This window comes from Mesocricetus auratus, unplaced genomic scaffold (assembly GCF_017639785.1).
Source record: "Mesocricetus auratus isolate SY011 unplaced genomic scaffold, BCM_Maur_2.0 Super-Scaffold_100004, whole genome shotgun sequence".
Lineage (NCBI taxonomy): Eukaryota > Metazoa > Chordata > Mammalia > Rodentia > Cricetidae > Mesocricetus > Mesocricetus auratus.
Window position 1 is genome coordinate 36,753,086 of NW_024429189.1, and position 13,415 is coordinate 36,766,500.

General features: G+C 42.0%; 1 protein-coding gene across 3 annotated transcripts in view; it reads right to left on the bottom strand.

Annotated features, from left to right (window-relative positions):
• Positions 1-1,605: 1,605 nt before the first annotated feature.
• The window catches only part of Stk39 (serine/threonine kinase 39), a 273,394-nt gene continuing 261,584 nt past the window's right edge, over positions 1,606-13,415 (bottom strand). For 2 of the 3 annotated variants that reach the window (XM_021232850.2, XM_040745499.1), the window contains exons 17-18: positions 11,326-11,390; positions 1,606-3,109 (exon numbers count right to left, since the gene is read on the bottom strand). In XM_021232850.2, coding sequence (XP_021088509.2) covers positions 3,035-3,109; positions 11,326-11,390 — 140 coding nt within the window. In that variant the 3' untranslated portion in view covers positions 1,606-3,034. The remainder of the gene's footprint in view (positions 3,110-11,325; positions 11,391-13,415) is intronic. The other variant, XR_005877175.1, reaches the window with a different exon arrangement.

A 13,415-nucleotide genomic window follows, 5' to 3' on the forward strand; every position in this document is an offset into this window, starting at 1 on the left:
ATTTGCTTCTTTCTGCTTGTATGTCCACATGTCCATGTGTATGTTTGTGTGTTTTGGGTATCACATCCAAACTAATTACCAATGTCAATGCCAATGCCAGAAATTATTTTACAATTTCTTTTCTTTTTTGGAGCTGAGGACTGAACCCGGGGCCTAGTGCCTGCCAAGCAAGTGCTCTACCACTGAGGCAAATGCTCAACCCGGTATGTTGCAATTTTATGATTTAGATTTTAAATCTTAGTCCACATATAGCTGGTGTTGTATATAATGTAGGAAAGAGATCCAGTTGCATCCTTCTGCTTATGGGAGTCTGATCTCCCCAGCATCCTTCACCAAAGACACAGTCCTTTCTTATGTATGCTTTGGTATTCTTTTTAGTAAGTTGATCATTTGTGTGGAGGTTTATTTCTGGGATCCTTGCCCTGCTTGGTGTCTTTGGGGGGGAGCTGTAGGTCTGTTTTATGACAGCACAATAATACTTGGATTATCAAAGCTTTGTCTCCTATCCAAGTATTAACATGCTCTTGCCTGCTTAGCTTCTTGATATCACAGGAGATTAGTTGTGCTCATAGTGGTTTGGTCTTAGGTTGTAAATGATCAAAGCTTGGTAACAAATATTGAAAATAGAAAATATGGCATTTTTATCCTGTTTGTTCTTAAGGCTGTTGTGACTGTCTGGATTTTTGTTGTTCTATACCAATTTTAGGATTTTTTAATTGATATGAAAAATAGAACTTAGTAATTGTTTTTGGTTTTCACAAACAGGATTTCTCTATGTAGCTTTGTAGACCAGGCTGGCCTTGAATTCACATAGATGCTACCTGCCTCTCTGCCTCCCAAGTGCTGGGATTAAAGGTGTGCAGCACCACTACCCAGGTGATATTTGGAATTTTTATAGGTATCACATTGATTGATGGTTCTGTGGAACCCATTGCATTGTTGGTAGTGAGGCAACGTATTGGTTAGGAAGAGTTAGTACAAATCTGTGTATTTGTCCAACTAAGTAAACTATAGTTGGTGAAATTTGTGTTCCAACTTTACCTTTGCTTGATAAGCAAACTTTATTGTCCATTCATCCTGAGTTTATGTGCTTTAAAATCTTCCCTATTATGTGAATGTATACAAGCTGCCTCAACTACTATTAGGAAAAACATGAGAATATGGGTATGAATACAGAAATTAAATGATACTTATTCACAAGTTGTACTGAAAATGGTGAAGAATTTTTTTTTTATGTCAGGAAACCATGATCCAGCATGCTCAGCTTTGCAAGCAGCCCTGGGTAAGTCACTTAACTAGTCTGGATTTTCCTTAGTATTCTTAGTACCACTGTGAATGGAGAAGTAGTTGGAAGGAATTGTTCTCTTTTGTCCCTTGATGCCCAGTGGCTTCAAAGACTGTCTGTCTAAATGGAGTGTGAATGTTTCAGTCAATCAGTCAGAACCTATGCTCAGTGATTGTGACTGCACAGACATGTCAGTCTTCCTGCGGGGCAATTCCTACTAGGCAGCTTGTGCTAGACGTCTTAGGGCACTGCTGAACTGCACTGCAGACAGAAATGCTGATGAAAGCTGGAGGGGGAATGAGAAGGAGGAGACACAACTGCACTGTGCAATACACTTTTATTTTCCTTTTACCTTTGCAGTCATCTTTGAGTAATTGTGTAAACAATAGGATGGAATGGAATTACATTAAATTGTATGCAAATGGTTCTAGAACACCTTAACAATTATGACAAGGCAATTATAAATAACTTCTTTCCTTAGTAATATATATTTGCTTTTGAAGTACATTAAAGAGCTGCCGTATCTAGGTTAGCTAGGAAAGAGCAATGGTACCATCCCAGGAGCCCACCTCCTTGAAGGTTTAGACTCCAAATTTGAAAATCCTAAGGTTTACTAGCTTCATAATACATAGTCAAGCAGAAAGTTCTTGGGTTGGAAATATTTATTCTTGAACGTTTACAGCAATTTTACCTTTTGTCATTGCACAAAACCCTTTTATACCACCTGTGCCTTCTACAGAGTTTCAAGCAAAACTCCAATTCTGACGCTGTCACATTTGTCATCTTAAAACTACAAATCCCACCCTTCAGGAGAGCCAAATCAGAGACAGGGGTACAGTTAGCAGTCTAACAGAATGGCAGCATCTTTACAGTATTCTAAATGGTCTGATGAAGCAGAAGTCAAGGATGCCACCGTATGTAGTGCGGATTTTAGATCTGAGACTATTCCAGAATAAAGCAGCCTCAGGCACATTCATAATATGAAAGTTTGCAAGGCACCTCCTTCTCCCAGGAGACAACTGGATTGTGGACTGGATTTTAGGCAAACAAACCAAAAGAGCAAACATCCAAATTCTTAATTCAGTCATTTCAAAAATTAGAAGTTACAAATACTCCAAAGATAGACCTGAAAATTTTGTTTAAATAACAAGAGATTAACTGCAAGAAGCATAGAATCAAAACCGTCTCCCTCCTAGCTAAGGTGTGTAAAGCATAAATATATGAAAAATAAAATTCACAGTCAGTTTTAAAACTAGAATTCAAGTTCGGCTAATAAATCTTAATTGTATAAGTATATTAATTTCTCAGTACAACATAAAAGAGGCAGTATTGTCAGATGTACAATTAAAGTATTAAACAGAAATACAATAGAAGGAGAAAAGGCTTCAGATAGAAGGCTCCTTTTGTTACCAAGAGATAGGGCCACCTGAGTGTGTTTCAGACTCCTCACTTAGGGGCGGGCAAGCCAAATCGACTGCTAAGAATATTAAGTGGCCTCCTGGAAAGAAATCAGCAACAGTTGTGCAGCTGTAGCATTTGCCTGTTCTCAGACTGGGGATTGCTGGAGAATAAAGCAGAACTCAGAGTGCTGTAGGTTTTTAATTTTTTTTATCCCACTTCATTGAAGCCAGCCTCTTCACAATCTTCTTATTTCTTGGGACTTGGGAGTGAGGGGGTGGGGGGGAGGCAAAGAGGGGGCTGGAACAGAGGCGGGGCATGGTAGATGAGGGTGATGGCAAGGGACCTACATCAGCTCACACTCAACTGGGCAAACCCGATCAGCTTCACTTCATCGGGAATCTCCGCCCCATCGCAGCCAGAAGCCTGCAGAGGAAGAGGAAAGTGTCAGTGCTAGTTTAGAACCTTGCACATGTCAGGACAGACCCACTCCAGGTCACTGGCTCCTCTTTAAGGAGACACCCCCAAGAACCATGTCAGGGAATGACTGACTGCTGGGTGCCAAATGCTGTTAGAAACCTAGCCCCATGCCTTCAAACAGCAGAGGTGTGGAGAGATCGCTACTCCTTTTTACAGTACCGTGCCACCTAGACTTAGGGGTGAAATTCACATTTCATATGCCCCAGCCTCCTAAGCGGGAAGTCTCTGGTGCCTGGGAACATGCCTTTAAAAAGGGAAAGTGAGATCCCAGTCCACTTCTCCCTGCCATTTGTTTCCTGGCCATATGACTAGTGGGTCTCCTCTGCCACGTATTCTCAATGTCATAGGCTACCCTACCACAGGCTAGGATCAATGAATGGGACTGACCAGTCCTGGACTGGAACCTTCAAATTTGGCAGTGAAAGTAAACATTTCCTCTTTCTAAGCTCATGACCTGAAGTATGTCTGATTTAACAAAACACGATTCAGATAGCTTTGTAACAGAGTTCTTTCCTTCAGCAAAGTTTTATTCATATTATTTTTAACACATTTTAGTTACCTTAAGATAGCCCAACTCATAGCATGTCAAAACTTTATTATACATATTACTTCAAGATCAGAAGATACTGAAAATAAATCACTGCTTATTGGGATCATTTCATTAATTGTATTTTGATATTTTCATCCCCATTCATTTCCTTTATCCATACATGTACATGCATGGACACAAGCTCCTGTACACACGTGGTGGAGGAGATCACTGTAAGTTTCTTCTTCACCTTATAATACATTGATCAAAACTAGAGATTACAGAAATGCTAAGGGGAGTTGACAAGTTTTTAATTATCAAAGGGTCATATAAAAATTTCTAGGCTAAATTCATTCTAAATGATTTCAACTAATAATAGTTTCTTGTAACCCTTTACAAACACCACCATTAACCTGCTAAGCATGGATTGTGCATGTACAATCTTCAAACAGCAGTACCTGAAGTCTACACCTTTGTCGACTGTATCATTTTTCATTAAGTAAGAATATAGTTAGAGTATGTTTTAAATGTTTGAAGACATTTTGGTGACTGCCTCTAATACAACATTCAGTGTGAATTATGTTGATGTCAAATCAGTGCCTTGAAGGCAGGGGAAATCAGGCAGCATTTACAGCAAGGAATCTATGTTGTGCCTGTGTCACGACACCTCTGACTTTTCTTGACAGTTAAGCAACTCAGTGAAGAACAGTTTCCAGTCTCCGCTTCGCCTCACTTCCAACAAGGAAGTGCAGCACAGCAGCCATTTCAGGGACGCTTGCTACCTCGTGGTATCTGTCACAGCAGCACTGGGACACTTCCACCCCTAACTTCCTGTCCCTGACAGCTCTTCTTCCTTCTGCCCCTGATGTGCTCCCGCTTCTCTCCCAGCCTGCCTCCCTCCCTCCCTCCCTCCCTCCCTCCCTCCCTCCCTCCCTCCCTCCCTCCCTCCCTCCCTCCCTCCCTCCAGTGAGACTCTTCTTAATTTCACTGACTGGCAGCAGAAACCACAGCTTTAGTAGTCAGGGGAGTGACAGCAGCTGAGGACAAGCTGCTCCCACAGCTGGTGACGAAATGACCCAATGGGCACTTCAGAGCTAGGACAAAAAAGAATAGCCAGATTTGGTGAAACCAAAATACCCACAATGCTTAAGCCGACCTGAAACAAGAGAGAACTATGAAGTCCATCTTCGGGAAGGACAATTTTGTATCAGGCCCTTAGCTACCGTGGGCACCCAGAGGGAGTCTCCCTGAATCCCCATGCTGTGCCCCGGCCTAGCTGACAGATGTCCTTGTTTCCTGGACAAACCCTTTCCTTGATTTCCTCTGAGACTCAGGCACCTTCCATGCAGCCTGTTGTCTGTAACCACGCTGTGCTCAGCTCCTCTCACCCTCTCTCAACCTACAAAGCACCAAGGAGACCACGCACACGTGGCCCAACACTCAGAGTCAAGGGACCAGAGCCCCGCCAGGACACAGACTTCAAACCTTTATGATGCACGGTCACTACTTAAAAAAGATAGAAGACTCCAAAACATATGCTTATGTGGGAGACTTTCATTGTACTGACTATCTTGGGAATTAAAAAATGAAAAAACTAAAAATATTTTGATGTTACTAAAATATGTTGTTTAAAATATTCCAAAGTGTTTTCTAAGGCTATGTCTCAGTGGTACCTCACATACTTATCATGCATGAGACTCTGGTTCAGGTCCCAAAACCTAAAATAAACCTTACATTAAAAACTTGTTCACATAGGTTACATTTATTATATTATCTTATAAATTAAAACATACTATTCTAAAATATTTGCTTACCGAGTCATTAAAACTACTAATGAACTCATAACATGGCAACATAAAGATTTCCGTGAAAAACAATAGCTTCCCACCACCTCCCACAAGGAATCAGCAACAATAATAAAACCCTGAGAAGACCGATGTGACTTGGCAAACTTCTTTAGCATTTTGCTTAGTGATGCCACCTGGATTTTCATACGTTCTTCTGCGTTTATTCTACTACTCAACGCTGCTCACTCTCAAGTACCCAAAGCCAAACCCAGCTTCACACAAAACACGTATTTAGAAGAGGAGAGTATTTTTAGAAGCTTTTCCAAATACTGTTTGCTACAGTACCAAAATTTCAATTTCCCCAGTGGCGATTCCGAAAGGTTAGCTACAGCGTGGACTCTGAATCAAGAGCACTGAACTTTCCGTGTGACGTTCCATTAAAATCCATCGGTGCCCTTGCCCTTGAGTGGATCTTTACCTGTGCATGATTTTTAAGCACCATCAGTTTTATAGATCTTCTAAAGGTTATTTCATTACACAATATGAATGGAATACAGTGTAAACAAATTGTATTCATTAATATGGTCTATCAGTACGAGGAGGGGGGACACAACTGCCAAATTAACAGTAGATAAAAGTTTTCCAAAATCCCATTCCCATTTGAAAACTCCAATTTATTACTGACAACAAGTATTGTCACGCTTTAAAGTGTCAATCTTACTCTGCTCATTTAAGAAACAGTCTGCTAAATAGTTGACTCTGGTAACAATCATTTGTCAGTTTTTCTTAGTATAAATTTGTTTCTTGTGGGTGGGAGGGTATTAAGAGTCTTAGCTGGCAAGCAACTAGCTATTCATGAGGGTTCCCCCAAAGTACCTCACTATACTTTCACCGCACCCCATTTAATTACACAGAATATTGAGTGGACATGTCCTCAACCTGAAATGTAATAAAACTAGGATTGTTCCCTTTTTCATTAGGAAAAGTCTTAAGTGAAACTGACTTGACTTCTTACAGGGATGAGACGTAACCAGAAGTCTGGACTGATGCTTCTGCCTTGATTTATGGCAACATGGTGAGCTTTCCCTATCAGGACTTTTGTGCCAAGGCCAACACTGTGGAAAAGACAATGCATTGCCATCTTAGTAGTGCTTGAAAGTGTTGTGACATCCAAAATCCTCTTGAAAGGTCACAGGGAACCTCAGAAGCCCATGACCAACCCACACTCTGTGTACCCTAGCTTCAAAATGAACTTGAAAGAACTTATAAATGGATGCTATAAAATTAATTTTTGCACAGCAAGCAATTACCAGACTGAAGAGACATCACACAGAATGGGAAGAAAGATAAACTGCTAATTATGCACTAAGACAAGGATTCATATACAGAATATACAAACAACTGCAAAAATTAAATAACAAAACCTCAAATCATGCAATAAATAAATGGCTTGGTGAACTGAATAGATAATTTTCAAAACAAGGAATTATAAGCCAATTAATATTTGAAAAGGTGTCAAACCTCCTTTACTATTAAGGAGATGCTAATGAAAACTGCTTTGAGATTTCATCTCACCACACTTAGAGTGGCCACCATCAAGGAAACAGCAGTAAGTGTGGGTAAGGATATAGGGAAAGAACAAGCCATATGCAGTGGAATGAAAACTTGTACAGCCACTGTAGAAATCAGGACCATGGGGTGGGGGTGGGTCTCTGTCTTAGTTATTTTTCTATTGCTGTGACAAAGCACCATGATCAGGAAGCCAACTTATTAAAAAAAGTATTTAACTGGGCTTACAGTTACAGAGGGTTACAGTCCACAATAGCAGGATAAGGGCAGGCAACAGGGACAGCTGAGAGCCTGCATCTTGACCAACAACCAAGAGGCAGAGAGAACATACCAGAAATGAGAAAAGGCTTTTAAAGCACATTCCCAAACACACCTCCACCACCATGGCTACACCACTCACATCCCATCTGTCCTGGTGCCCTGGGTCTGAAAGAATGTTTGTAGTCAACCCTGTGGTCTCTGTCTGGCCCACATTTGGACAGCCTTTGCTTTAGAGAGAACAGGAAACAGTGCTGCCACATAGACCTTCTGAATGGGCTGAGTCCCTTAGCTCTCACCCTTGTCCTCCTGCAGTAAGGATTTTGAAAAAATTAAAACTCTTAATAGTTTTGTACGTCTCTGTTTTCACTTTACCCACGTTTCACGGAATAACGTAGTCAAGCATCCTCCAAATAGACCTATGCTGAGAACTTCTAGGAATAAGCCCTTTAGTTATTAATCATTAAAATGCTTATGAGATATCTATCTGCGATGTACATGTTATTACATTTCAGCAACTAAAATCTATAATGCTCATATAAATGGGTGCCAACTGGATGTTAATTACATGCATGCCAATTTATATTTTCTCAAATGCAAATTAAACACATCTTATTTTACATTTTCACTAATGCAATTTTTAAAACTCCACATTGAAGGCAGCAAAATTCACCTACATTATGAAACCTCGGGGTGACTAATTAAAATAATAGCAATTCTACAGCAGTGTGGCTGTGTCTAACTCAAGGTCACAGGCCACTGGGGCTGAAATGACCTCCTGGCTGGAGAACTGCCTTAAAAGGAGAGAAGAAGCTGATCCCTGGCCCAGGTCGTGACAACAGGGAAACGATACCTGCCAGAGAAGGTTAAAGAGCTGACTGGGCAAAAGTGAAGTCCAACTTCATTTGTTCATTTACATTTATGACATAAGGGTCATTCATTCGTTCACTTATTTTTATGACATAAGAGTCTCACTGCAGCCCTGACTCGCCTTGGACTCACTGAGGTTGCCCTGCCTCTGCCTGCTCAGATATAAGGCAGGCACCAACCCTGGCATTTATACTACTGGTTTCTTAAGTGATTAGAAATAACAAGGTAAGGACGAAAGGTGAACCAAGTGGTGGTGGTGGTAGTAGTGAAATGTCAGTTGATCTATAGGAAGAATGCTTCCCATTGTGGTGAAACGCTAGCATCACTAACCATTCTAAAAGCCTGGACTGCACAAGCCATTAAAGCAGAGAACTGGACAGTGACCTGGACACTGGGATTTTTTTAAGTACCCCTACTGGCTCATGAGTTTAAAGTACCCGTACAGGCATCTGTACTGGCCTGTCCTGGGGGTTCTGACAGGATACGCCATCAGCTGCAGCCACTAGGAGCACCACCATTGCATGTAAAGGACCCTGCCCAACTCACATCTCCCTCCCTCTCTGTCTTCCTCTCCTCCTCCTCTCTGGCCCTCTTTCTCTCCTCTTTCCTCTCTCCACTCTGCTGCTGCTCCTGTTCCTGGAGGCTGGTCTCCCCCCTCCCTTTCCCCTCTCCTTTATCCCCGCCCCAAAAAACTCCTCTGCTTGAACCCTGTTGCATGGTATCTTTTCTTAAATTACAATGCCATGAGTCCAGCAAGGTAAGGAAACACTGCCGTCAGTCCTCCCTGTTCTCCAGGCTATTTCCAGACCCCTGACATTCTCCTTGGGACTGGAATCGTGGTAAGCAGCTGAGAGATGGAAGGACCTTGAACCACAGCAGCAGCAGCTTACGAGGAAAACCACTGCCAAAACACTTTGATCTTTTATTCTTCAACTAAAATAGTCAAAATGATGAATGAAGGCCAATGTATCTGAATCCTCGAGTTTTATCTGGCTGCCAGTGCTTCAACTTAGCTCTGTGGAGTGGGTCTTAATCTGGCTGGCTGCTGCTAACAACAAAGAGACCTCAGACTTTAACAAGAACTGGACAGAGAGTGAAGACAGGGACAGAAGACCATTCTTGACACGGGTTTTATTTAGTATCTCCAACTACCGCTGAAGGAAACGCGTTTATTTTCCATTTCGTGAGAATACTCTCACTGCTACCTGTCTAGCTGAGCAGAGAATCTGCCTCCAGGACTCTTCTGCACTGTATGGCATTGTTCAATCTTTATGGTACAGTGGAGACCCCATTTCAAGCAAAGTAAATACATCCAGAAAGACAAAAGAAGACTTCGCAAAGCAATCCATGAAAGCATGGACTTAGGGGCTGCCTCTGAAAGACAACATAGTATTTTAAGTGTGGGCTCTGAGCTGGACCAAAGTTGGATTTGCAGCATCCACCGTGTGATCCTGGGAAAGTAGACTCCACCAGGCCTCAGACTTCCAAGACATAAAGGGTCTGGCCATCAGAGGGGAAGTGCAGCAGGTGTACAGGGCATAGGATCAGACAAGGCTTGTGCATCATGATCAAGGATGAGGACTGAAGGGAGCCACTCCCGCCTGTACAACCCTTTGGAACTGCAGAAAGGCTACTCTGGCTGGAACTTCTGTTCTGCACACAGAGCTGCGCACTGGGGACCAGCTGTTAGGAAGATGCCCTAGGAAGCAGAGCAGTGTCTCCTATAGAGGCTGAACACAGAAGAGAGGATTGGGAGATAATCCAGGAAACCCTAACCCTAATCACAGGAAGAGATGGGAGACTGTTGCTGCTCCTACTGTTATCCCTATAGTGGCTGCTTTCAAAACTGAGCAGAATTTGTCACTACTGTTTCACAGGAAGTAAATTCACACATGCTGGGAATGAATTGGCATGGAAGTTTCAAATGGTGGTCTCTGTCCAGACATCCAAAATGAGTAAAATGTCCTTCAGACAGTGCTCCACCCCAAGTTAGAAGAGTTTGAAATGCTGACACAGGGTACAAGTTTCTCATAACATGCTCTTGTATAAATAAAACATGTTCACAAAATTGCAGGTGAGTTCCAAACACAGTAGAGGTGAGACAGTGGACAGCCACAAAGACAAGTTCTGTGTCTTGCACAGCTCTATACTGAATACAATGTTCTATTATCACCAGAACATTCTGTGAACACCCTTGTGTTTTTATTTGATCACACATCCTAGCTCTCTGAAATGAGATGAGAAGAAAGACATTGAAAATTCATTACCTTGCATTTACTGTGGTTATTCATGAAGCACTTGTGGCCACAAGAAATTTCCACTTGATTTTCACAAGGAACAGCAAAGAAGGCAGGCCATTAGTGTTGGTTTTGCATAGTCACATGCTGGTCCTCTAGATCTTAAATTACTTGTGGCATTCTAACTGGCCTTTGATACAACTAATTTATGTTTTAAATGAGTCATTTATTTTGCCTTGATACACTGCTTGCTAAAATTTCTTGGAAATGCATCAGTCTCCATGATCTAAACTTAAACTCTTGTTTCAAAGTCACCCTAGAATGCTCACTGTTCTGTCTCCTGCAGCTACCTATTCTTGGATTTCAAATGCCCTACTGCATAAAAACTGTTAGGACATCCAGTCTCTACAAAAATGTGGTGGCATGATTTCAGTGTGGGGGTGAAATGCTATATCTTTATTCACTAGCCTTCAGTGGGCTGTTCTGCAAGATTTTCCAATTACCTAAACCATTTACACAACTCTCAGCCTCTATTTTTCAAAGGTAGTACTACCCAGTTTCACTCAGGAAATCTTGTGTAAGTGTGCTGATTTGAATTTAGATTAATTTTGTCTGTATGGTCAAGGTGCAATAGAAAGAGACTATGGAGAAAAATGGTACCCACGGGCTTTGAGGTCTCAAAGGGCCACTCACAGTCAGAGAGAGGTATGACGAGGAAAGAACGACCTACATTCACAAAGGAAGAGTTTCCTGAAAAATGTCCACAATGCGGCAGAGGCAACTAATGAATACAAAATGTGATTCTCCCCAAATCTAAGAGCAACAAAATTAGTGTGTACAGAATGATGTGATTATTCTTCATGGGTATCAGCATGACAAAAACATTACTTCTGTCTCCACCTTTTTACTTACCAACTTAAATGTCAATGTTTTTAAAGCTTTGGGGTCATCTACAATCTTCTGTAAATTAGCAGCCACTGTAAAATATAAACAGAGAGAAAGAGTGTCCAAGTTATTTCCAATAACTTTGGGTTTTCACATCAATGATTTGGAAAATTTGACTAATGATGCAATAAACTGCAAAATCTTTTCTTTCACAGATGTTACAAAGTCCATATAAATGACCAAATTACTTTCCACAGACATTTTCTGAAACCATTTGTATCATTTCTGCCACCTCTTATGTATCTGCATCTGGATTAATCGCTGTACATCAACCCTGCATTTCCTGTAATAAAATTTGAAATTACTTTCTAATAGAAAGTAAAAATGATAGCAGTTCCTGAGCCTCAACTGGCTAGTTTTTCTAAAAACTCATTACTAAGAAAATTATTAGCCAGGAGAGGGCAGTGCGGAAGAGGAGAGGCTCGTTATAAACTTCCCTGGGAAATAACCAGTCAGCACGCTGGAGCTCTTGGCCTATAAATTCACTGAATTCTCTGAGGCGGATTTTATCACGCAACACAATACAGTAGACAACCTTTACAACTTAGGCAGACTGTTACACTTTCAGGGCACAGCCATCTGTCTCTATGGTGATATGTCACCTTGAACAACTCCCCGAGTTGGTGGACTAGGGGTCAACACATTGAGGCTGGGAGTGAAGAGCTCGGCACCAACGACCTAGTCTCACTGTCAACAGATCCAAAGGACATTGGCCCCGGTCTTTGCATCTGAGGCTGTGGTACAGAAGGCAGATTTTTTCCCAGTTGCCATTCTAACTCTGAAGTACTACCTATGAGTAGAACTATCAAAAAGTGAAAAGGCTGAAAACTGAAAGCTGCCTTTTTACATCCAAACCTCTAGGAGTCCAGCTGGAGCCTTAGGAAAGAGGTTCCTATCAGAAGAAACCCCAAAGCTACAGGGCAGGGGGTTCTGTTTGTCATGTTTATGTCATGAGAAAACCTAACTGCTGATTCAGCTGCTGGGTGTCAATTTCTTTTCCCGAATGTTTTGAGACTCGGGACTTTGAGAATACATAGAGACACACAATGAGTTTCAAGTAGAAAGCAGAAGGAAATACATGAAAATTTTGTTTTTCTTTATGGTTGACAGGAATCAACCTAGATATGAGGATTTTCTGCGAATTTGTTTCCTTTAATCTATTAGCTGTGAGGGAGGGCACAAGGAAAATCACAGACTTTTTTTTTTTTTTTTTTTTTTTTTGGTTTTTCGAGACAGGGTTTCTCTGTGGCTTTGGAGGCTGTCCTGGATCTCGCTCGGTAGACCAGGCTGGTCTCGAACTCACTGATCCGCCTGCCTCTGCCTCCCAAGTGCTGGGATTAAAGGCGTGCGCCACCAACGCCCGGCCAGAAAACCACAGACTTGATATGGCCTATTTCCCTTTATAAGTCACAGATGTAAGCAAAATGTTTCCTGCATTTATGCCCTCTCCCTAGGTCCATTCTGAGCAATGTGCAAGGCTTCGTGTTTTTCCCCACACCCCCTCGCTTTCTCATCTCTTTCTCTCTTCCTCTTCTTTCTGTTAGCACAGGCAATCGGACCCAGCACACACCTATTGATCACAGCCCAGGCCACTGATGCCCATGAGGCTGGCCTCGCTGAGCGCCATGAACAGATTCTAGATACTAGAATCATCAGTAACGTGGGTAAGAAATACTGGCTCACACAGTGAGAGTTCCAGCTATGAAACACTGTCTCCAAAGAACGGCAGTGTTTCCTGTGTCAGGACACTCTGACTATACCCAAATTGCAGAAAGGGAAGACGGCGTTGTGTTCTTCAGACATAAAAATGTCCTCATAGCCGCACTGATTTGGGCTGATTTCACGAGTGGCTGTAAAGTTGTCAATGAATTTTAGTCCTTTCATCGGGCTCTCTTGGCTAATGTGGGTGATTTACTGCATTGTTCTGGGTCATCTATTTCCAGGTTGCTCTCTAACGCTCAGCCAAACACACTGCTCTCCTGCACTAACTCATAGCCCTCTGCTGTGCAAACACATGCATGAGGGCCAACTTCCAGGGAAGTGGTTAGCAGGTTGTA